The 25255-nt window shown below is 43.1% G+C and overlaps 1 protein-coding gene across 1 annotated transcript in view; it reads left to right on the top strand.

The window, feature by feature from the left end:
- Positions 1–13800: 13800 nt before the first annotated feature.
- LOC311229971 (nuclear receptor coactivator 5) overlaps positions 13801–25255 on the top strand; it is a 75172-nt gene continuing 63717 nt past the window's right edge. Inside the window, exon 1 of the mRNA XM_084316079.1 lies at positions 13801–13971. Within this exon, the coding sequence (XP_084172205.1) occupies positions 13910–13971 (62 nt within the window). The 5' untranslated portion in view covers positions 13801–13909. The remainder of the gene's footprint in view (positions 13972–25255) is intronic.

The raw sequence follows: 25255 nt of genomic DNA, 5'->3' as shown, positions 1-25255 counted from the left end.
AATTAAGTAGCCCCTTTCGTGACTGTGACACAGCCAACACGGCTGTGTGATTTAATTCAAGGTGGATCGCTGTTGTCGTTTGAACAACTTCAGATTTCATGGGAACTACCAATCCCCCAAATCAAGAATGTTTAAGATGAATGAAGTAAGATTTTGATTATTTGAAATATGGCCTGTGTAGACTAAACTATGCACAGAATTATGTCAGTCTACAAGGTCCGGCAATGTAGACCTTGTAGACTCCACTACAGACCAATTATCAGTGAATGTTCATGCATTTTTAAGAAGGGCTACTTCCACAAAAAAACAAAGAACTCACCAAAACATCTCAGTAGCACCATATCTAAATGTTCTATTTCATATATGGAGATTCATATTTATTTATGTATTGCATGCATTTCTACATTTTATTTCCTATTTTGTTTATTCATCCCAGTATCTTTCTTTCTTATGTGTGGAATTCTACAAGGCATTTACATTCACATTTACATTTAGTCATTTAGCTGACGCTTTTATCCAAAGCGACTTACAAGTTCTGTACGACAGGTCATCAGGAAGGATACAACTCTATCAGCTGAGTAACAATATTCATCAAAGTGTTGCGTGTTACAGTGTAGGTTAGTTTATTAGGACAAGTGCATGACAGTAAGGTTAGTTAGGGTTAGATTTCTTTTATTTTATTTTTTTTATTTTATTTCAGATAATGGTTGAAGAAGTGCGTCTTTAGTCGACGGCGAAAGATTGGACGGGATTCGGCTGTCCTAACTGGGGTGGGTAGTTCATTCCACCATTGTGGGGCAAGGACTGAGAATAGGCGTGTAGGTGGTGTATATGTGTTTGAGGATGATATCCTTCAAACAGGCAATAGTGATGATATAATTTGGGCAGTGCTGAGCTGGGTTACTTTCCTCCAGTGTATTTGTCCCCCGGCCCCACCCAATGGCCCCATGCACACACACACACACACACACACACACACACACACACACACACACACACACACACACACACACACACACACACACACACACACACACACACACACACACACACACACACACACACACACACACACACAGAAGAAAAAAGAAAAAAACGTTTTTTTTTTAACTTTGATTTTTTTTTTAATGTTCGAAGCTTGTGCCATCGAACGAAGCTTCGAAGCTTCGAAGGATTTAAGACAGCCCAGACCTTTACCCTGAAGTTCCCTACAGTCCCCTACAGTCACGAAATACACTCCAAATACAACTCCAAAACGTTCCTGTAAACATGTTGTGACCTGTGTATTTACCACGTGGAGAAATAAAAAATAATTGAATTCGACAATTACGTTTTCTAAGCAAATATACAATTTTTTGCCGAACCACTCCTCTCGGGGCGCAGTCAGTGATTTCACGCAACGCAGTGATACTTACTAACGTTTATTTTGTATGTGCCGTTAGTCGACTATTAGTTGACAAAAAAAGAGTTATTTTTTTTTATCATTCCATTTGGGCTGTGGGGGTGCTTAATGTCTGAAGGAGTCGACTGAAGGCTTCTTGTCCTCTGCAAAAGCATGCAATGGGTCCACTGATGGATACATCTTGATATTTGTCTAGTCTAGTGTGTTCATTAGACGGGTGAAATCCTCTTTCAGTGCCTCTGTGCCTGTTTTCGTAGGCAGTTAGCCTCTGGTATGCGTGCCATTAGCGTTAGAGGCCTCTTTTCTTTTGGAAAGAATGATACAAATATATATATATATATATATATATATATATATATATATATATATATATATATATATATATATATATATATATATATATATATATATATATATATATATATATATATATATATATATATATTTTTTTTTTTTTTTTATCAAACATTTTTTTTTTCAAAATTTATTATTAATTACATGAAACAGGACAACACAATAACCACAGTAACAAAAAACATAACTTCACAGGAGAATAACAAACAATAATAATACAGAATAATAAATTATAAAGACAAAAAGAAAAAGAAACAGCGTCCAACCTATCAAATATAGATGGCTACTTCAATAACAAAAGGGTCTTCAAACATGGCAACCTTTCCCCACCTTTACAAAGTGGAGTGACTTAAAAGATTGTTTATGAGAGTGTTGCCGCAGATTTACTGTAGATAGCCTAGGTCCCTTACACATGTTCAAGACTTGCCAAACTCGCAGAAGGTAAAGTGTAAGAAGAAAGAAATTCTTCCTCCAAGTTGGTTGACAGGTCAATCAGTCTGCCAATATTAGTCCCTTGGGGAGATGGCATGTGAATTGACCTATAGCGCAGAATAGCTCAATATCAACCCCCCCTAAAATCCCCCCAGTCAAAGTTAAGAAGGACAAGACAAAAACCAAGACAGACAAGACATTTCCTCCTCCCCCTCCCCAGAGACCGCCGGACCCCCCCGATCAAGCGCCCCAACCCCGCTCAGCCGCACACTGCGGTCTTTACCTTCTCAGCTGCTGCGAACCACAGGTCAATTCCAGCCTGCCCTACCCCAATCACCCGGGCCGTGGATATCTCAAGATAAATCACATCCAATAGAGTTAGGGACCAGTTAATCATTGTAAGCTTCTCAGGCTCCTTCCATCTCATTGCTATTAGCTTCTTCGCTGCTGTGACGCCCGCCAGGACAACCCTTTTCAGTTGTACGGACGCGGGTAGTGTCGTTATATCGTTCAGGAGTAGCGTAACAGCTGTGAATGGGATAGTTAAGCCACACAGATCTGAAAGTTTGTCCGTTATTGACCTCCAGAAGCGGGCCACTGGTGGGCAATCCCAATACATATGCATATAAGTGCCAGTGGCCTTTTGAGAGCACAAAGTGCACCGAGAGTCGGTTATCAGTCCCATAGCAAATAGCTTCCTAGGTGTAAGATAGGTCCTATGAATATAATTAAAATTAATTTGCTGGTGATTGGGGTTGCGGGAAGATAATGCCACATTTGCCCAAACATCATCCCAGTCAAACTCGGGGTCCAACTCCGGGATATCCACACGCCAGATTGTATCCAATGATACATTTTTATACGTGGATTGAATTAAGAGCGTATAAAAGTCTGAGACAAACCCTCTGGATGTCGTCCTGTCCACTATGAGCCTGAGGAAGGGGTGTGGGTGCAAAGCTTGAGCCCACGGTACGCCATGCGCCCTCAGTGCTGACCTTAGTTGAAGGTAAAGAAAGAAGGACTCGCCGGGAAGATCATAAAATTCTCTTAAGTCCTGAAACGCACGGAGGCCGTTCTTATCATAAATATCCTCCAGAGTATGCACTCCCCTCCTTTGCCATTGAGGAATATTAACCGGCTTGTGCCCAACAAGTAATTGCTGGTTATTAAAAATTTGAGAGTCCAGGTGCCATGGGCATTTAACCCCACACGACCTCTGTACATTACGCCACGTTTGGATCACATGAGTTATGATCGGTCCATACCTCAGCCGGCATTTCGAAATAGAGACAGTGGAGTACACTACATCCTGCAATCTTAGTGGAGATACCGCCGCCGCTTCTAAGGAGCGCCACGATACAGCCTCTACAGGGTCTAGCCAGCACATCAGAGGTCTCAGTGAAAAGGACCAGAAATAAAGTTTAAAATCAGGGATTGCGAGGCCCCCATCTTGTTTTCTACGTTGAGTAGTAGCCCTTTTGATTCTCGGGCGTTTGTTATTCCAGATAAACTTAGATACCATCGATTGTACCTTGCGCCAGTGGTCTATTGGAGGGGGCAGGGGGAGCATTGAGCTAATAAAATTTATCCTAGGCAGGATGTTCATTTTGATTATGGAAGCCCGGGCCTGTAAGGAGTTAGGAAGGGACGACCACCTGTCTAGATCCTGGCGTATTTTATCATAAGTACCCGTGAAGTTGTACTTAGTAGTTTGGTTCAGCATGGGGAATATCTCTATGCCCAAGTATTTAAAATGTTCTACTATGGGGATATCAGCTGGTAGTCGTACCGCCTTGGCCAGCTCATTAAGAGGTAGGCAGGCTGATTTGTTCCAGTTAATCTTAAAGCCTGACAATTTACCAAAGTCGTCGATTATCCTCAATAATTTTGTGGCCGACCGGGAGGGGTCGTCCATGAAAATCAGCAGGTCATCCGCATAGAGAGCAATTTTGTGTGGAGTATTATTGACCATTATGGGGACGATGTCCTCCGATTGCCTAATAAATTGGGCCAAAGGTTCGAGGGAAAGCGCGAACAGTCCTGGGCTCAGAGGACAACCCTGTCTAGAAGATCTGGAGACCGGAAAGAGTGTGGAACAGTTTTTTGCCTGTCAGTATCATCGCAGACGGCGAGGCATACAGGACTTTAATCATATGAATAAAACTCTTCCCAAGACCCATGACCTCAAGTACCTTCCACAGGTATGACCACTCAAGTCTGTCAAACGCCTTCATGGCATCCAAAGACAGAACTGTGGATGGAGTTGTATTGTCTTTACTGTTATCGATTACATGCAACAGCCTCCTAAGATTATCTGCAGCCAGACGCCCCGGGATAAAACCAGTTTGATCGCAGTGTACCAATACAGACATAAATCTCTGCAGGCGACGGGCCAGCACCTTGGCAAACACTTTTAAATCGGCCCCGAGAAGACTCAAGGGTCTATAGCTACCACAATCATTGGGATCTTTGTCCTTCTTGAGAAGTAAAGGAATCAACGCCATATTGACATCTCTTGAGAACTCCCCTTGTTCGATAGCGTAATTGATCATATCGAGCATCAATGGACCCAGTTGGTCCCAGAAAGCTAAATACACTTCGGGTGGAATACCATCCCAGCCTGGTGCCTTACCCCTCTGCATTTCAACAATCGTCTCCCTCAATTCCACGAGAGTAATCGGTCTCCCCAGTTCCTTGGCCTCTTCCTCAGAAATGTGGGGTATCTCAAGCCCGCCAATGAACGATTCAAATTTAGAGTCATCAAGATTACCCTCTGAGCTATATAACTGTGAGTAAAACTCTTTAAAAGTGTCATTGATCTTTTTCGAATCAGTAGTGACTGCACCCTGGCTCGTCCTGATCGAGGGGATATCCGAGAAATGATCATTTGAGCGTATTTTCATTGCCAATAGATGGCTAGGTCTGGAGCCGTGAAAGTAGTAATTTTGTCTTGTCCTATGTATCAAGAACTCAGACTGTTGTTTAAGTATGGAGTTTATTTCTTTTTTGACTATCTTACGTTGTGTGTTTAGTCGTTCACTATAGTTAGTTTGCAAGGATGCGTATAGGTCCGCATATAATGATTCCAGTCCTTCTAGCTTTTTTGACCGGGATTTTCGCAAATTGGAGGCAAATAGTGTGACATGACCCCTGATAAATCCTTTCAATGCGTTCCACAGGACCCTAGGGTTTTCTACTGTGCCAACGTTGATCTGCAAAAATTCAGCTAGTTTACTCCTGAACTCAGAACAGAAGTCATCGTTCTTTAGCAAGGTCGAATTAAAACGCCATCTAGGAGCTCTTGCGGAGAGCCTGCCAAAGGTTGCCGTAAGGAAAATCCCCTTGTGGTCTGAGAGAGCCAAGGGAACCAATGAGACATCGAAACTATCAAACATATTAGGGGACGCGAATGCATAGTCAATTCGAGAGAAGCTTTTGTGTCTGGCTGACAGGTGAGAGTAATCTTTGAGGGTGGGGTTGGATAAGCGCCAAAGGTCTGTTAGCCCCGTGTCCTGGGCCCACATCCTGAGGGCCTTAGAGGCCCGTTTTTGGTCGCTCGTTTCAGAGGGCCCGGACCTATCCATCTCCGCATCCCAGCACGCATTAAAATCGCCACCCACAATGAGAGCGTATCCATTAAGTTCCAACATATTCTTCGTGATTGTATTATAGAACGCTGAATCAAATGTGTTAGGAGCATACAATGCTATTATTGCCATCTTCCTATGAGAGAACTCAACTTTTGCTATAGTAATCCTTCCCTCCGTGTCCGACCACACATTCAGGACTTTGATATCAAGGTTACGTCTTGTAACTATGACGACTCCTTTCGTCTTATCATCGGCTGAGGATGAGGAGATAATGTGATATTGTCGATTTGCTAGCCTTGACACATCACCCACCAATAAATGCGTCTCACTAAGGAGAGCAATGTCAATATTTCTTCTCTTCAATAACCAAAGGACACTGGCACGCTTGTGTGGGGCATTAAGACCTCCTGCGTTCCAAATTAAAATATTCAATTTAGCCATGGTCGAGTTTGTCTAAATGCGTAGAGAACATACCAGTGCAGCCAGGCTGAGTACAGAGGCGCTGATCCAGGCGGGCCCAGACGGTCAATCTCAGGAGTTCAGAGGAGGAACAATCACACACATATAAGACAACAGTACATAAAACACAGAACAATACCACCCCAGTTACAACCCCCCCTCCTTCTACTCTAAACACTAACCCACCCGTCCTATTATTAATACCCCTATACCCACTCTCCAATCCCCTCCCTATGCCCCATCCATTAAGGATGGTCATCTTCCTCTCATTACCCACTGGAGTCATGGATCCAATAAGACGTTCTCCACTCCGATCCCCCTCTAGATAAACCCCTAATTAAACCCCCACTAGTCCAATAAACACAAATTAAAATTCAATTCAATAAAGATATAGATATCGGTCGAAAACCACCTTGGTGAGCCTTGGCCCTAACATGAGGCAACTATAATGGAAGAAATAGCCACTATTATATAACAACTCAACATCAACCCTGTAACCATCCTCTTCCGAGTCTGTATCAATGTCGCAACGTTATAGCATAAAAATGGATAAAGGAAAATTCAAAACAAAATCAAAGCATATCAGCAGTTAGTCCAAGGTAGGATCGAATCACAGTTAAATTGCTCATTCAAATGCCATTAAAACAGCGACAATAATAGGAAAAGGAAAAAGAGGGTTATGGCTAAAGTGCAAGCAAAGCTAAACCTGACCCAGCCTGTTATCACCTATTTTATGTATATTCGTTCGAGAGCCAACGTGAACCTTGGCCCTAACATGACAACTATAATGGAAAAATTAGCCATTATTATATAATTACTCAACATCAACCCTGTAACCATCTACCTCGTAGTCTGCATATTAATGTTGCAACGTTATAGTATAAATGGATAAAGGAAAATTCAAAACAAAATCAAAGCATATCAGCAGTTAGTCTAAGGTAGGATCGAATCACAGTTAAATTGCTCATTCAATGCCATTAAAACAGCGACAATAATAGGAAAAGGAAAAAGAGGGTTATGACTAAAGTGCAAGCAAAGCTAAACCTGACCCAGCCTGTTATCAACATCAACCCTGTAACCATCTACCTTGGAGTCTGCATATTAATGTCGCAACGTTATAGCATAAATGGATCACGGAAAATTCAAAACAAAATTAAGGCATATCAGCAGTTAGTCCAAGGTAGAATCGGATCACATTTAAATCGCGCATACAGATGACATAAAAACAGCGACAATAAGAAAAAAAAGGAAAAGAGGGTTATGGCTAAAGTGCAAGCCATATAACCATATAGCCATAAAGTGCAAGCCATACCCGACCCAACCTGTTAACATATATTGTATATGCATATTCAACCGACCTTGGCTTCTACTATTGGATCCCAAAGCTCAAAACAACCTGGATATAAAAATAAAAGCATACAAGAAGTTAGTTAAGGACCCGATCACTCTTGAATTGTACAAACCAATGTCACTTTGAACAGCAACAGCAACCAAAATACGTAACCATTAACGGGTCTCGAATGTCACGGCGCAGACAATAGATGCAGCCCGCTAGCCAGCCCGAGGCCAGCACGCAAGCTAGTGACGAATCCGGCTAGCACGCTAGAATCTGTCATGTACAATGTTCAGTTAGCTCGTTAGCCTCCATAGAGCTCGGATGGGCAGCTGGTAGTTAGCCTGTCTGGGCCTGATAACAAGCAATTGTGTGTAGTCCGCCCTAACAATGTATTTAGGTCCACAACGCTAAATTACTCACCCGACAAAGCTATCAGGCCACCGTCTCGGCCAACCCCCCGAGATATTCCTGCGCTTTGGCCAACGACCAAAATGAGCGACGGTCATCGCCCTTACAAAGCACAGACAATCTTGCGGGGGCGAATAGTGTAGGCCTCAAGCCCAGTTTCCAAAGCTTGGTCATGACCAGTTTGTATTCGCCCCTCTGTGCCTGAACCTCCGGCGTGAAGTCCTCGAAAATGGCCACTTTGTGATTGTCAAAACCCAGATCCCCCCTTCTGGCCCGGGCCGACCGCATGATGAGTTCTCTCTGTTGTAGCCTGTTTAGCTTGACAATGATGGGCCTCGGCTCCTTGCCCACACCAGGACTGGTCTTGCCCGCTCTGTAGGCCGACTCACACAAGGGCGGATCGGGAAGGACATCCTTCCCCAGTATCCTCTGCAGCAGCTCCGGCATGTTCTCCGAGAGACGTCCTCCCTCACCGCCCTCCGGTACACCGACAATCCTGATGTTGTATCGTCTCTCCCTGGACTGCAACTCCACAATTACCGACTGCAGTTTGGCGACGTCAGCTTGCGCAGCCAGCAGGGAGCTCTCCATACCCGCTACCCTCTCGCCTTGTTGAGAGGCCTCAGCCGTTAGCGAGGCTACTTCGTTAGCGTTAGCTGTGGTGGCAGCGTGCAGTGACTCCATCTTTTCTTTCAACGGGCCCACCGCCAGCCCGATCTCCTCCGACATTGCCCGACGAAAGGCATCAAAAAGCTCCACCTGCGCTTTCGACTGCGCCTCGGCGAAGCGTACCTCAAAGTCCGCATGGAGTTTGGTCACGACCGAGAGAATTTCGCTTGTCTCAGGCGAAAGCGAGGACGGGCCCGGTGCCATTTTGTCGGCTGAAGCGTTGTTGGCTCTGGTTCCCGGCTTCGACATCGCAAAAAGTCGAAAAAGGTCGATGAAAGTGGTAGATGTTCCACCACTCAACAAAAAGATCAATAAGAAATAAAAATAAAATAAAGACTAGTGGGGTGACAGTGTTTTTCGCACAATAATAGGGAGCTCCCGTGAAACACGTCTCACCCCATGAACGCCTGGCTCCGCCCTATATATATATTTTTTTATAGTTTTTCTTTTTTGTTGTATTCGACTAAGAGGTTGGCAGTCGACTACGGCTCCTTTCGACCGATTAGTCGACTAATCGACTAATAGGGGTCAGCCCTATGTGGAACACATTAATAATTGTAGGAACCAAAGAGAAAGGAGCATAATGATAAGAGGAGCGGAGAGAAATGGTAATTGAAGATGTAACATTTTAAAAGATCTTCAAGGCAGCAGAGAACATCACAGGGAGAAACATACCTCAGCCTATATAGTATACTGTATACTGTATATATTGTATATGTATCTACAACTGTTGTATATATCTGCATATATACCTGTTCACGTACCTGTATATTATATCTGTATATATTAGTGGTGTAACGTATCCGTACCGAACCGTTTCAGTACTGGACCTTTGGTTCAGTATGCGCTGTGTACCGAACAAATGCAACTGTACGTTAACCACTAACGGAAAGCAACTTTTTTTGCATGCAGAATTTTATTCAAAACTCCAAATTCACCCCTTCCCAAAATATATGTTTGTAACACAGCAGGGTCATTACTGAAAATGTTCATAATTTTCTTGTTCGCCAAATAACACACACACACACACACACACACACACACACACACACACACACACACACACACACACACACACACACACACACACACACACACACACACACACACACACACACACACACACACACACACACACACACACACACACACACACACACACACACACACACACACACACACTTTCTTCCGGGCGACTTTCACTCACAGCTGATCTGAGAAAAAATAAAAAGAACATACTTTTGCTGAGCTCCTTTAAATCCAAAATATTGATACATCCTCTGCCATTGTTGTGTAACATGTCATCTCTTCTCTAGAGTCTTCTTTCTCTGCTTCACGTGAAGTTAAATCTACTCTAGAAGTGAAACTGAAACTTAAAAAGCATACACTGGTGGCACGGTAGGCAATTACTTTACTCAGTGGATGCCTGAACACAGAATGACCAGGGTGCGAACCATGGGGCAGCTCGGTGAGCCATTGGCTCCCCTAGATCAGACATCAGCTCCCCTGAAAACATGATTTGTGAATTTTTGGGGGGTCTCTAAATTACGGAAAATAAATGCAATTTTTGCCATGCATTTCTCATTTTTCTGTAATTTTCTGTATCATCATCGTGTATAATAATACAATTAGGCTATTTTGATGTATGATTAATGATTTGCGCACTAATTCACACCGTAATATGGCAACATGCATGCTATTCTTGCAATTACCATTAATTTACATTTACATTTACATTTAGTCATTTAGCTGACGCTTTTATCCAAAGCGACTTACAAGTTCTGTACGACAAGACAGCAAGAAGGGTACAACTCTATTCAGCTGAGTAACAATGTTTATCAAAGTGTTACAGTGTAGGTTAGTTTATTAGGACAAGTGCATGACAGTAAGGTTAGTCACGGTTAGATTTTTTATTTTTTTTATCATTTCAGATAATGGTTGAAGAAGTGAGTCTTTAGTCGATGGCGAAAGATTGGACGGGATTCGGCTGTCCTAACTGTTCATTCCACCATTGTGGGGCAAGGACTGAGAATAGGCGGCTTCTCTTTGATGACCCTCCGGGAGCTTGGATAGGAGTAGGTCTGAGGCGGCCAGACGATGCAGAGCGTAGGGGTCTTGAGGGTGTGTAGTTAGAGCCCATTGACCGGAGGTAGGCGGGAGCGGTTCCCTTTGCTGCACGGTATGCTAGGTCGAGGGCCTTGAAGCGGATACGTGCAGCAATGGGGAGCCAGTGCAGGTCCGTAAGAAGTGGGGTGACATGGGCCGACTTCGGTAGGTTTGAGATCAGGCCGGCCGCTGCGTTTTGAATGAGTTGAAGAGGCTTGGTGGCAGTGGCCGGGAGGCCAGCTAGCAGTGCGTTGCAGTAGTCGAGGCGGGAGATGACTGTTGATTGGACGAGGAGTTGGGTGGCTTCTTTTGTCAGGAAGGGGCGTATCCTTCTGACGTTGCTCAGGAGGAATCTGCAGGTTCTGGTTGTCGCTGCGATGTGAGCAGAGAAGTTCACCTGGTCGTCGAGGACAACACCAAGGTTCTTGGCGGTCTGGGACGCGGTCACAGCTGCATTCTCGACTGTGATGGAGAGGTCTGATGGTTGACTGTGTCGAAGGCTGCAGATAGATCTAGGAGAATCAGGACAGAGGAGAGGCCTTTCGCTTTTGCTAAGTGAAGTGCCTCTGTGACCGCAATGAGGGCCGTTTCTGTGGAGTGGCCAGTCCGGAAGCCAGACTGATTGGGGTCTAGGAGGTCATTCTGTAAGAGATAAGCAGTAAGTTGGTTGGATACAGCACGTTCAAGTGTTTTAGAAAGGAAGGAGAGAAGAGAGACAGGACGATAGTTGCCTATGACGGTGGGGTTCAGGGTTGGTTTTTTTATGAGGGGCGTGACTCTGGCTTGTTTTAGGGAGGTGGGGACCACCCCCGAGTTGAGATGGTTGCAGTTAGGAATGGGAGGATGTCCGGTGCTATGGTCTGGAGGAGTGGGGAGGGTAGCTGGTCCAGCTGGCATGTAGTCGGACGGTTCGACGTTACCAGTGTCAGGGCCCCCCGCCGAAAGAAAAATAATGAGCTCCCCGCTCCCCCGAAGACCATGCTATGGTTCGCACACTGAGAATGACACCGGTATCACTGACTACCGCTGCAAGCCTATAGGTGGAACTAAGTATAACTTAATAAAAGATAATTATATTTAATAATAATAATAATTATTCACATTTAATTATAATTATTTAATTATAATTATTCATATATCACATTTAATCACTCATACATTGTATACTGTTACATTTTAATCTAATAATCTTTAATTTTATAAAGGGGTTTGTGGGATAGGAGTTAATGAAGTGGTCCGACAGAAGATGGCGGTAATGCAACATTATTGGATCAACAAGAAGAAGAAGAAGAAGAAGAAGAAGAAGAAGAAGAAGAAGAAGAAGAAGAAGAAGAAGAAGAAGAAGAAGAAGAAGAAGAAGAAGAAGAAGAAGAAGAAGAAGAAGAAGAAGAAGAAGAAGAAGAAGAAGAAGAAGAAGAAGAAGAAGAAGAAGAAGAAGAAAGAGCGGCCATGTTGAGTAGGGTCGGCCATGTTGAGTAGGGTCGGCCATGTTGGGTAGGGTCGGCCATGTTGAGTAGGGTCGGCCATGTTGGGTAGGGTCGGCCATGTTGCCCTCCTTCCTCCAGGTCTGCAGGATCCACGAGTAGGGTCCAGCTGCAGCGCCGGAGAATCCTCTCAAGGGGCAAGCCTGTGGCAGCCACAGAGAGCGCGCTGATTGGCGGAAAGTACGGAAGTTTCTCAAAGTACTCGGAGGTGCATGCCATCTAAGAATGAAGTGAGCGTGTGTTATTGGAATGATTGATTGATTGATTGAACATTTTATTAATGTCTGCCTTGTTTCGAACTGGTTATGCTTTGGCCCTCTTTCGAAGTCGGTTATGCTTAGAGTTTATCTTTAGAGCAGGGCGATAGACCCAGCCCTGATTCCAAACTCTAAGCATAACCGACTTTGAAAGAAGGCGACTTCGAAAGAGGGCCTAAGCATCACCAGTTTGAAACAAGGCGGACATTAATAAAATTTTCAATCAATCAATCAATCCAATAACACACGCTCACTTAAAACAGCGCACCTCCCAATGCTCCCATAGCTGTCAACATTGGGATTTGAAAAAACGGGAGATTTCGCCCCGCACGTAATTGAATTTTTCTGTATGTCTTGCACAAATTGGAAAATTACAAAGTTGACTTTGACTTTTAACATGTGTCTATAGTGTCAGACACTAATTGTAATGTTAAAAACGGATACTGCTGTAATATAAAGTGAAATTCTACCATGCCTCAATGTATCAACTTTAAACATACACTAAATGTTAATGTTAGATATGTTAATTTCCATTATTTCCACCATGTGCAACATTTCCTAAGAACAGCAATGTCCATTCTATCAACTCCAAATCTGTGCTATGAGCTCAATTCTCCCGGTGCATGCAGAAGTAGAATTGCTGTCTTGTTTTGGATGAATGAGTAGAAATGAAAAACGGAAATCTTGTTTTATTAAAGTAGTTTTGACATGTGATGTAGATAAAGATATTGTTTCATTGTGTATTGATTAACTTTACATTTGCGCTTCATTACTTTACAAAAGTTATACAGGCACATGGGTCTAATACAGCAATGGATTATGGGTAAATGCAACGTTAAAGCAGTGCCAATGTAAGACTGACTTTACATTAAATGAATGACAATAATATAGTATAAAGTAGGGTATTATTTGGACTAAAGAATGGTGTTGTCGTCTCACCCTACTCGCATGTTGAGGGAGAGCACCATACATTATACACTGAGAAACCATGTCCGAGAGTGAGCTCGGAGAGTAACAACTGCACTTTGCCCGACAGTTTGTACACCCACTTTGCCCTACAGTCCGCCAATAAAAACCAGAAGAAGTAGTTTGTCGGCAACCAGCTTACGGTCTGACTTCCTGTGCTAACGTTCTAATCTACACTGCTGCCACCTGTCGTCACGAAGGGGAATTGCAGCCATTTTGTATAAAAAAAAAAAGGGGGGGGGGGGACAATACGGGAAATAGGATAGGATTCTCCGGCGCTGCAGCTGGACCCTATCGCAGCCAGGAGCCCGTCAGTATGTAGCGACACCGTGGTGGCTCACTTCACTGACGTTATTACGGGGCTGTGTGGTCTGTTTGTTTGTTTGTTTTCACGGATAAACAACAGACGGATTTAATCACCAACTGAAGTTACAAACACAACAACAATGTCGTCTTGGGTTAAATCGCCTGGTAGCGGCCGACGGCCTCAATCCAACCCGAATGGAAGGTAAGTCGTGATGAGATGACGATGGCTGTCCTCCTTGTTGCAGCGAGTAGGCCTGAGGGAGCAGTTAGCATGTAGCTAGCAGCACAATGGGAAGAGGATTATTGTGTTTTTAGTTTAATACTAGCTCTCTTGACAAACTGCATTATATACAGAGCTCTTCATACTAGCTCTATTGACAAACTGCATTATATACAGAGCTCTTCATACTAGCTCTATTGACAAACTGCATTATATACAGAGCTCTTCATACGAGCTCTATTGACAAACTGCATTATATACAGAGCTCTTCATACGAGCTCTATTGACAAACTGCATTATATACAGAGCTCTTCATACTAGCTCTATAGACAAACTGTGCATTATATACAGAGCTCTTCATACTAGCTCTATTGACAAACTGCATTATATACAGAGCTCTTCATACTAGCTCTATTGACAAACTGCATTATATACAGAGCTCTTCATACTAGCTCTATTTACAAACTGCATTATACAGAGCTCTTCATACTAGCTCTATAGACAAACTGCATTATATACAGAGCTCTTCATACTAGCTCTATTGACAAACTGCATTATATACAGAGCTCTTCATACTAGCTCTATTGACAAACTGCATTATATACAGAGCTCTTCATACTAGCTCTATAGACAAACTGCATTATATACAGAGCTCTTCATACTAGCTCTATTGACAAACTGCATTATATACAGAGCTCTTCATACTAGCTCTATTGACAAACTGCATTATATACAGAGCTCTTCATACTAGCTCTATTGACAAACTGCTTTATATACAAAGCTCTTCATACTAGCTCTATAGACAAACTGCATTATATACAAAGCTCTTCATACTAGCTCTATTGACAAACTGCATTATATACAGAGCTCTTCATACTACCTCTATTGACAAACTGCATTATATACAGAGCTCTTCATACTAGCTCTCTTGACAAACTGCTTTATACAAAGCTCTTCATACTAGCTCTATAGACAAACTGCATTATATACAAAGCTCTTCATACTAGCTCTATTGACAAACTGCATTATATACAGAGCTCTTCATACTACCTCTATTGACAAACTGCATTATATACAGAGCTCTTCATAAAACAACCTACCTTAACACATTGACCACCAGCAGCAGGGGGCGCTGATCCCCCTTCATCGCCAGGTCTTTATTCAATGGATAGTTTTAGACTAGGGCTGACCTTCGAAGCTTTTTTTGGCAATCGAAGCTTTGGGGCCGAGCTTCGATTTAATTCGAACACAAATTAACACAAATCTGTCCGACATAGTCTTAAATAACAAACTGCATTGCTTCGCTTCTTCGTCGACATGTCTGCTGCACATGTCCTTGTTGTTTTCAACACAGATAATCTCCACGTGCTTGTTGTAGAGAGGCGCCGCTTACTTTCGTTTCATTGGAATGGAGGCGGGAAGGCGGCGCTTACTTTAGTTTCATTGGAATGGAGGCGCAAGATTTTGGAGGCAACATTTTTTATTATTAATTTTTTTTTTTTTTTATACTTATGTTCAGATTGTGAAGATTGTGCCATCGAACGAAGCTTCGAAGTATTTAAGACAGCCCTATTTTAGACTGCGACATTTGCGAGTGCTTCAAATATATCTTATATTATATCTATGGGTCTAATAACGCCGTCGACTGTCAGTGAGTTGCTTCCAGTCAACATGCCCAAAACAGATTGTTTTTTCATCCGTACATTTCCGTTTTATACCGTTTTGAATAGAGTATGGTTTGGGTGCTTTTGAGTAATTCCAGGTAAAAGACGAGAAAAAGGCATTTTACTGTAATCCAGTCATCACATTGTAATTTTTCTGCTGATTATCTAATCATCCTGAAATCAACGCTAGATTATCATTATTATATCTCGTCGTGCATACATGAAATGACCGCCGTAGAGCGGTGCTCCCCCCCCCCCCCCCTCCCCCCCAGTCAACGGTAATAAGCACATACACTTACACACAGATAGCTGTGATCACGGTAGAAATAAATATCAGATCAACGATCAAATTTATATATAGTGTTCTTACCTTGTATCTGATGTAATGCAAAAGAAATAATCCAATTATCTGATCGCCATTCCAAATACTGCTCGTGGAGGTCCGTACCACATTACCTACCGTTACATAGATATGGGCGGGCGGGGTTACTGTTCGATGCCATCGTTGTATAGACCTGACTCGCCTGAGTATTTAAACCCCGCCAGCAGGGACCGAAACTAAAGCCTGCCGCCCGCCAGGGGCGGTCTGTTTTTACCTTTGGCGCATGACACTTAGAGGGCTGCCCGCCGTGTGGCGTGTAGACGTGTAGTTCATAAGCAGGCCCCTAAAAATATTTGTATGCGAACGGTAAAAATCAATTACGCGCACGCTGTGCGAATACAGATTATAGCCTCTCTCGTCTTTTTTTTCCTCCGCTGCGAGATCGTTAAAAAACTACAAGTCCCACATTGCACTCAAGCCAACGGTCCAATCACAGTAGAGTGAAGTGACTGGTTTCATGGGAAATAAAGCAAATGACCAATCGGAAGCTCTCATTTTTCTTGTTTACTTCCTGAAACTCCGCGATCAGGGCTCTCGTTTTCCGAGACACCAACTTATTATAGTCTCTCTTACCAATAGCAATAGATTTTAGAACACCTAGATTTATCGATAGCAATAGTAATATAACGTTAATGCAACAAAACGAATGCCTTGCTTTCAGGGACCGAAACTAAAGCCCGCCGCCCGCCAGGGGCGGTCTGTTTTTACCTTTGGCGCATGACACTTAGAGGGCTGCCCGCCGTGTGGCGTGTAGTTCATAAGCAGGCCCCTAAAAATATTTGTATGCGAACGGTAAAAATCAATTACGCGCACGCTGTGCGAATACAGATTATAGCCTCTCTCGTCTTTTTTTTCCTCCGCTGCGAGATCGTTAAAAAACTACAAGTCCCACATTGCACTCAAGCCAACGGTCCAATCACAGTAGAGTGAAGTGACTGGTTTCATGGGAAATAAAGCAAATGACCAATCGGAAGCCCTCATTTTTCTTGTTTACTTCCTGAAACTCCGCGATCAGGGCTCTCGTTTTCCGAGACACCAACTTATTATAGTCTCTCTTACCAATAGCAATAGATTTTAGAACACCTAGATTTATCGATAGCAATAGTAATATAACGTTAATGCAACTAAACGAATGCCTTGCTTTGTTAATCATAACGTTGATGCAGTAGCGTTAGGGCTGGGCGATATGACGATATTATATAAATATCGGGTACAGTTCATTAACGATACACTTTTTCAACGTATCGTGGATATCGTGATGTTTTGCCCAAGAGGATTGTGTCGCGTCAATCTGTCCACACGTTACTCGTTCATATCTCAGCCTGTGCTGAGATATGCCCATTCCGCGGTCTGTTAATAAAGTTTTCAATCAGACAGATGTATGGAAAGGCTTTTATTATAACATTCGTTGTAGTAAAATCATTATGCCTCATTTAGCATCCTGTGAAGCACTGGTCTCCTACTCGACGGCCGCGGGGAGCTAACGTTAGTAGCTTTGTTGATGTTCAGTGTTCACTTCAGCACACGGGACATTCAGGAAGTCATAACGCTTGCCGATTGGTGCTAAGAACAGCAGGGCGGGTGCAAGCGGTGTGACGTCATTGGCAGACTCGACTGTCAATCAAAATGATTATGTTTCCGTCAGAATGAATGAATGAAAACTGTATTAAAAGGTTGCAGAATGGGTACAATACAGTACAGGAGGATGAAGACCAGAAAAAGACTTTCGGCTTTTTTACATAAGGGTCCTCCATTTTCAATTCATCAAAACATTTAGAGACATACATATATACAGTAGTTTCATAAAAATGCTAAAATGCTATTTATTGATTGATTGATTTAAAACTTTAACATATTGCAGAATGGGTACAGTACAGCTCAATACATACAATTGTTAAGGGGATGCAGACCAGAGAAAGACTTTAGTCTTGTTTACATCAGGGTCCCCCATTTTCAATTCATCATATTTCATATCTAAATCATATAATATCTCATATGCAATATATAATCTAATAATCTAAATCTAATATAAAAATGCTAAATGCATGGGTATTTTATTTTGTCTTTAATGTTAGCTTGCAAACTCAAATACTGTCTTGGTAAGCCTCATAATGAATTGTTTGGGGTAAAAAAGAAAAACATCGTGATGTGTATCGTGTATCGCCGAAAGGTCAGAAAATATCGTGATATCATATTTAGGCCATATCGCCCAGCCCTAAGTAGCGTATGTCGGTGTGTTGGCTGTAACGGACATGACAATAATAACATAACGTGTACACATTAAAATTGCGATAATCTATTCTAACATTTTCAAATCGATGCAGTTGAATTTCCCCCTTAGGATCGATGCATTGTTACACCCCTACACCAAAGTCACTGGCCCACTGTGTATCTGTGTGTATAATAACTTGGCTAGCGTTATCAACAGCAGCGGTGGGCAATGGGTCCAGCTGCAGCACCGGAGTGCAAGCGATGTGATGTAATTGGCAGACTCGTCTGTCAATCAATGGTCTACCTGACACGCAAACTCAAACAATGTTTCTGTACTGGAGGTGTGATTGATTGATTGATTGATTGAAAACTTTATTAACAGATTGCAGAATGGGTACAATACAGTACAGCTCAATACACACAATTGTTAAGGGGATGCAGACCAGAGAAAGACTTTCGTCTTGTTTACATCAGGGTAGGGGTGGACGGTATAAACGGTATACGGTATAAACGGTATGAATTTGCTCTACGGTATGGATTTTGAGTATACCGTGTAACCGGTAGTGCAGCTCTAAAATAGCAATGACGTCATGTAACCACAGCGCGACTATTTCACTGGCATTTGCCCCTAAAAATAGATAGAATTAGTCATAGATAATAGATATGTGCGAACTGGAAAAAGTTATTTAGGAGGCTTCGCGCAGTGGGCGTGCCAGCCCCTACCGCACGCATGTAAACACGGGTCTAGTAGTCTAGTGGGACGGGACACGGGAGCTGTCGGCGTCTCCCTGAGCTAACGTTAGCTTAGCTACCGTTACAAAATGACCCAGTCAACTATTCACTTTTAGTTTAATACATGATGGGGCATTGTCTAACCGAACGGTATCTAGTCGGCCAGCTACCGATAGCTCCTGACATCAACAAACGCTCCACAAAGTCTAGTACTAGAGACGTGTATGCTACCTGTTAGCTCACGTTAACACAAGTTAGTTCACCGTTCAAAACGAAATGTCCCATTGAACTAAATAATTCACTGAGGCGTTGTATTAACGTTATATATGCAGTAGCTACAGATAGCTCATGATATCAATGTCTTATAACACTGATTCGATGCGTATTCGAGCTGAGGGCTTGCTAACGTTATAATACCAATACAATAGGGTCCAGGTGCAGCGCCGGAGAATCCTGGCCGTAGCTCTGCTCGAGGCTACTCGAGTATAGGTCCAGGTGCAGCTCCGGAGAATTCTGGCCGTAGCTGGAGGCTACTAGAGTACACACAGACAGTGGAGCTTGTTGCGTGGTGGCGATGTCTCGCAGATAATACCAGTACAAGTCTAATTATATAATATATATATTTTATAAAAAAAATATATATATAAAATAAAAAATTTTTTTTTATCAAAAACGATGATACCGTGATATATACCGTTACCGTCTATGCTTCAAATTAGGGGTGGACGGTATGGTCTAAAATTTATATCACGGTATAATTTGAAGCATAGACGGTAACGGTATATATCACGGTATCATCGTTTTTGATAAAAAAATTTTTTTATTTTATATAATTTTTTTTTTTTTTATAAAATATATATATTATATAATTAGACTTGTACTTGTATTATCTGCGAGACATCGCCACCACGCAACAAGCTCCACTGTCTGTGTGTACTCTAGTAGCCTCCAGCTACGGCCAGGTTTCCCCGGAGCTGCACCTGGACCTATACTCAGTAGCCTCGAGCAGAGCTACGGCCAGGATTCTCCGGCGCTGCACCTGGACCCTATTATATTGGAATAACGTTAGCAAGCCCTCAGCTCGAATACGCATCGAATCAGTGTTATAAGACATTGATATCAGGAGCTATCCGGCTAAGCCGGATATATAACGTTAATACAACGCCTCAGTGAATTATTTAGTTCAATGGGACATTTCGTTTTGAACGGTGAACTAACTCGCGTTAACGTGAGCTAACGGCTAACAGGTAGCACACACACGTCTCTCTCTACTAGACTTTGTGGAGCGTTTGTTGATGTCAGGAGCTATCGGTAGCTGGCCGACTAGATACCGTTCGGTTAGACAATGCCTCATCATGTATTAAACTAAAAGTGAATAGTTGACTGGGTCATTTTGTTTAACGGTAGCTAAGCTAACGTTAGCTCAGGGAGACGCCGCCGACAGCTGAGCTCCCGTGTCCCGTCCCACTAGACTACTAGATCCGTGTTTACATGCGTGCGGTAGGGGCTGGCACGCCCACTGCGCGAAGCCTCCTAAATAACTTTTTCCAGTTCGCACATATCTATTATCTATGACTAATTCTATCTATTTTTAGGGGCAAATGCGAGTGAAATAGTCGCGCTGTGGTTACATGACGTCATTGGTATTTTAGAGCTGCACTACCGGTTTAGACGGTATAGTCAAAATCCATACCGTAGAGCAAATTCATACCGTTTATACCGTATACCGTTTATACCGTCCACCCCTACTTCAAATTATACCGTGATATAAATTTTAGACCATACCGTCCACCCCTACATCAGGGTCCCCCATTTCAATTAATCAGGAAAGTGTACAGTAGGAAAGTGTACAGTATTTCAATAGGCAACCCTGAAAGGATTATTTTTCTAGAAGAGCAACACAGCCAAAACAGACAGTGGAGCTGTTTGCAGATAGCAAGCATTTTGACTAGTGATGCACCGATGTGAAAATTGTGGCCGATACCGATAACCGATATTAATATTGCTGTTCTGGCCGATACCGATATTTACCGATGTCGATATCTCTGTATAGAAAACACTTTTTTATGATAATCAAATAAAGAGCTATTTTCCAAAACGCATAATTTTTTTACTTTTGTAACTTATTTTCAGAAATGACTGATATTTTGAAACTATTTAAGGCCAAAACATGTAAAAAAAAAAAAAAAAAAAAAAAAATTAATTTTTTTTTTTTTTTTTTTTTTTTAATATCGGATATCGGCCCTATCTTGATATCGGACCGATACCGATGTGTAAAAAAACGGCCATATCGGCCGATATTATATCGGCGGCCGATATATCGTGCATCACTAATTTTGACTTATTGCGTGGTGGCGATGTCTCGCAGATAATACAACTACAAGTATGATTATATAATATATATTTTATTTAAAAAAAAATTGTATATATAAAATATATATTGGCAGGTAAGAAATATGCTTGGCGGGTAGACTCTTCCCATCTACCCGCCACTGGCCGGTGAGTCAAAAAGTTAATTTCGCTCCCTGCCCGCCAGCCCGGCTCAGATCGGCTCCTAAAACACACCAGCCCATTTACAATGGGATGCAATAGCTCTGCATGGCAGTAGAGGGCGGTGTTGACCGTCTGCCAGCTCAGACAGGGTCTGAAGGGTATACCAGGCTTATCAAAATAAATGGCTTGGTTCCGGTTGCCGACCGACCCTGCCCATTTAGGTGCGACCCAATTAATCTTGAGTATAAACAAAAAAAAATATATATATATATAATAAAGTTTCATACAAATCTTAGTCAAACTTTTAGTATTATGGATATTAAACATGCTGGCAGAGTACATGCATCCATGTTGTCGTGAACATTTTAATTAAATGTCCCGGTCCCGTGAACACATCACTCCTGTCCTCCACTCTCTCCACTGGCTCCCGATCAAACACTGCATAAACTTCAAAAACTACTCCTCACCTTCAAAGCCCTCCACAGCCTGGCCCCCCCCTACCTGACTGATCTCCTTCTTCCCTACGGTACCGCCCCACCCGTTCCCTCCGGTCCTCCTCCACTGCCTCCCTCACTGTCCCGACCCGACTCCCCTACACTCTCCACCTTTTTGCTCGCCTCAAAACCCACCTATTCTCCCTTGCCTTCAACCCCCCCCCACCCATAACCGCCCCCCTCCAACCCGATTGACGTCTTGTCTCCTTTCGCTAGGGCTGACATTCAAATTTTTTTTTGGAATTCGAAGCTTCGGGCCGAGATTCGATTTTAATTTGAAGCTTCAAAAAAAAAAAAAAAAAAATTTATAATCTTTATTTAAATTTTAAATTTAAATGTTTTATGTTGTGGCACTTGTACAGCACTTTGTTCAACTTTGTCAGTGCTGTAAAGTTTAAACCTTTTTAAATCTTAGACAAAAGATTCAGGCAAAAATGCTTTCATGAAATATTGTAAGCTGTCATTTGAGGCTTTATAAAAGCAGCACAATGAACACAAATCTGTCAGTGCCGAGTCCGAACTCATCTTAAATAACAAACAGCATTGCTTGTTGTAGTTAACAAAGAGAGGCAGAGTTGATTTTACAAAAAAAAAAAAAAATTAATATATATATATATTTTTTTTATAATCTTATTTTCATATTCGAATCCCATGCCCATCGAACGAAGCTTCGAAGCTTCAAAGTATTTAACCCTTTCTCTGCCACGCTTATATCCATCCTTATACCATCCTCTGCCAGCTGGAGATGTTCCCCTTCTTTGCAGGGCTATAACTTTTTAAATTGTATTGCTAAATTGACATTACTATGGCCCATTCAACGTCAAGTATCTATCGTTTAGGATGTAGCAACGTTCTACTTTTTCATTCGCATATTCATACTAAAATACGGTCTAAAGTATAAATATGTTTTTATCGTTTTCTGCAGCATTCTGCAGAACGTGAGTTATAGCCATAAATACATATATTAGATCATCAAATGTAGTTTGATACCGATTGACGTCAGATAAAAAATTTCAATTGTACAAGGTCCTGAACGTCATGCCTCATCATCTGCTGGTGACCGGAGGGGGGGGGGGGGGGGGGGGTTTATAAGTCCGTGGCCCACGTTAAATCATTTATGTAGTATATGGGTCATGTATTGATCAGAGTAGTTTGTATCGAAAATAATAATCAAACACACTGAAACTCACCGCAGCTTCCTCTGACCGTTGGGTGATCAGCGTGGAGCAGAAATATCGCTATTATGGGATGTTGATATATGCGATCCATTTCCAGGTTGTATAATACTATATACATCCAAATCATGTTGTTTATCGAGTTATTGGCAACGGATCGCTATCCAGTGTATCAAGCTGGAGTCCGAAATATGGGTGAGCACCACTTCCGGCCGCTCACTTCCGGTTTTGGCGATTCGCCGATCGGCCACCAGATGGCGGTCTTGAACCGTTGGAGAGTTGAGAGGAGATCAACAGCAAGTCTCAAGTCTCCGTGGGTGAAATATGATTGCTGTAACTGAGGGGTACAATTCCCTGACTGTATTAATCAAGTACTGATATCATTAAATCACTACCGTCTATGTACTACTGGCCAATACTGTACATAAGTATTTTAGATTAGAACACTCCCACAATAACACGGTTTTCCACACAAAATACTCGTTTACAATATTTATTACATAAAAGGGATATTAGGTTACAGTACTTTGTCACTTTGGATGCGCTTATAAGGCAAATAGAATGTGCAGGCAAATCAATAGTGAATATTAAGAATTATCTCTATGGTGCTCTGGGATGGGGGGTACTACCGGTTGTAAGCCAGCAGAGGGAGGCAAAGCTCTAGGCAAGTCAAGGGTTCAAGGAGGCGATATCACCCCTGTGGCAGCGGGGACAGGCAGCCTGGTCCCAGGTTGCGCGCCGCGCAGATGAGAGCCGTGGGGTCTCTGGTGCGACAGAGACGAGCTTGAGTGATGTCCCCACGGGCACGTGGATCCCACAGCAGTGGGTGTAGACGGTTCTTCTGCTTCCAGCAGCTTGGTGAAGAATGAAGAATATTAATCCTTGCCGGAAAAGTGGCACTGCGGGCGGGGTGTAAATCCCCTGTGGTGCTGCTGGTCCGGTGTAGATATCCTCCGGTGCGGTAGTGCACGGTTAAACTTGACGTTACTATACTATTAGCACGCGGTAATAAGTGCTCTATTATAGACACACAATTACTCACTTCACGTGGTCTTTGACTCGTAATGAAGGTTTACTAATAAATAGCGAACGATACGACAAACAGACGTATTAGGATAACACGAGGCTCTATCTTGGGCAATGCGAGCCCTGCTCTGCCCACGTTGCGTAGTGGGTGAGACGTTGCTTGGATAACTGAACCAGACTGAACTGAAGGCGAACTGAAGAGGAACTGCAAGGGGAGTTCTGTATTTGCTTGCGCCCTATTTATATGTACCGTGGACAAATCGTGCCTATCTCATTTCTGTCGCCTCTCGGTCTCGTAGCCGTGGGCGAAAGCGGGCATGTTTGGGCAAGTCCTGGCGGTAGCTTTCAAGTCAGCTCGAGGGGGGTATGGCGCTGGCGCCTAGGGGATCGCTTCCAATAGGAGAACGAATATTATGGTCTGTCCAGTAACTACTAGGTTAAAGGGATATTCAGTGCATATTGTACAAGGAATATACAAGGGATATCAAACGATATACAAATATTATACATGGGATCTCAGGCAATAAATATATATATTCGGTTTAATCTGACCCTTTGTAACAGCCGCCCCCTAATTAGTCCCACCTAATTAGCTAAGCAGGGACAGATTAACCGCACTGTCCACTACTCAATGTCTGTGAGGGGTCGGGCAGTTCACAAAGTCAGGGGTCATGGTCGTCATTAGGCGAGTCGGGGAGCCTTGGCGACTCTATCAGCCTCGCCACGGGTCGGTTGTAGATCCGCCCTTGGCCGAGCACTTCTGCCACTCTGACCTTTCCGTCGGCACCGGTGGTCACTTTGCTTACGCGGCCGGCCGGCCACGCAGCTCGGGGTGGTGACTGGTCTATGGTCATGACGACTGGACGGGATGGAGGGGGGCTTAGGAGGAAGCGGGCCTGAGACTGCTTTGATCTGTGCTTGGCTGTGCTTTCTCCTCCTCCTCCGTCTGTTTCGTTTGTTCGCTCTGTACCCCGTGTGAGGAGGGGCCGCCCCCGGCCGCGCCGTCAAGGAGTCGCTTGGGGTGCTGGGTTCGAGGTCAGCTACGTCTGAAGCGCAGCTGAGGGGGGTGGAGTTCCGAACTCCCTCTGG

Source organism: Notolepis coatsorum (assembly GCF_963971535.1).
Source record: "Notolepis coatsorum genome assembly, chromosome: 6".
In the NCBI taxonomy this organism is placed as follows: Eukaryota; Metazoa; Chordata; class Actinopteri; order Aulopiformes; family Paralepididae; genus Notolepis; species Notolepis coatsorum.
This window is presented reverse-complemented; position numbering and strand designations above follow the sequence as displayed.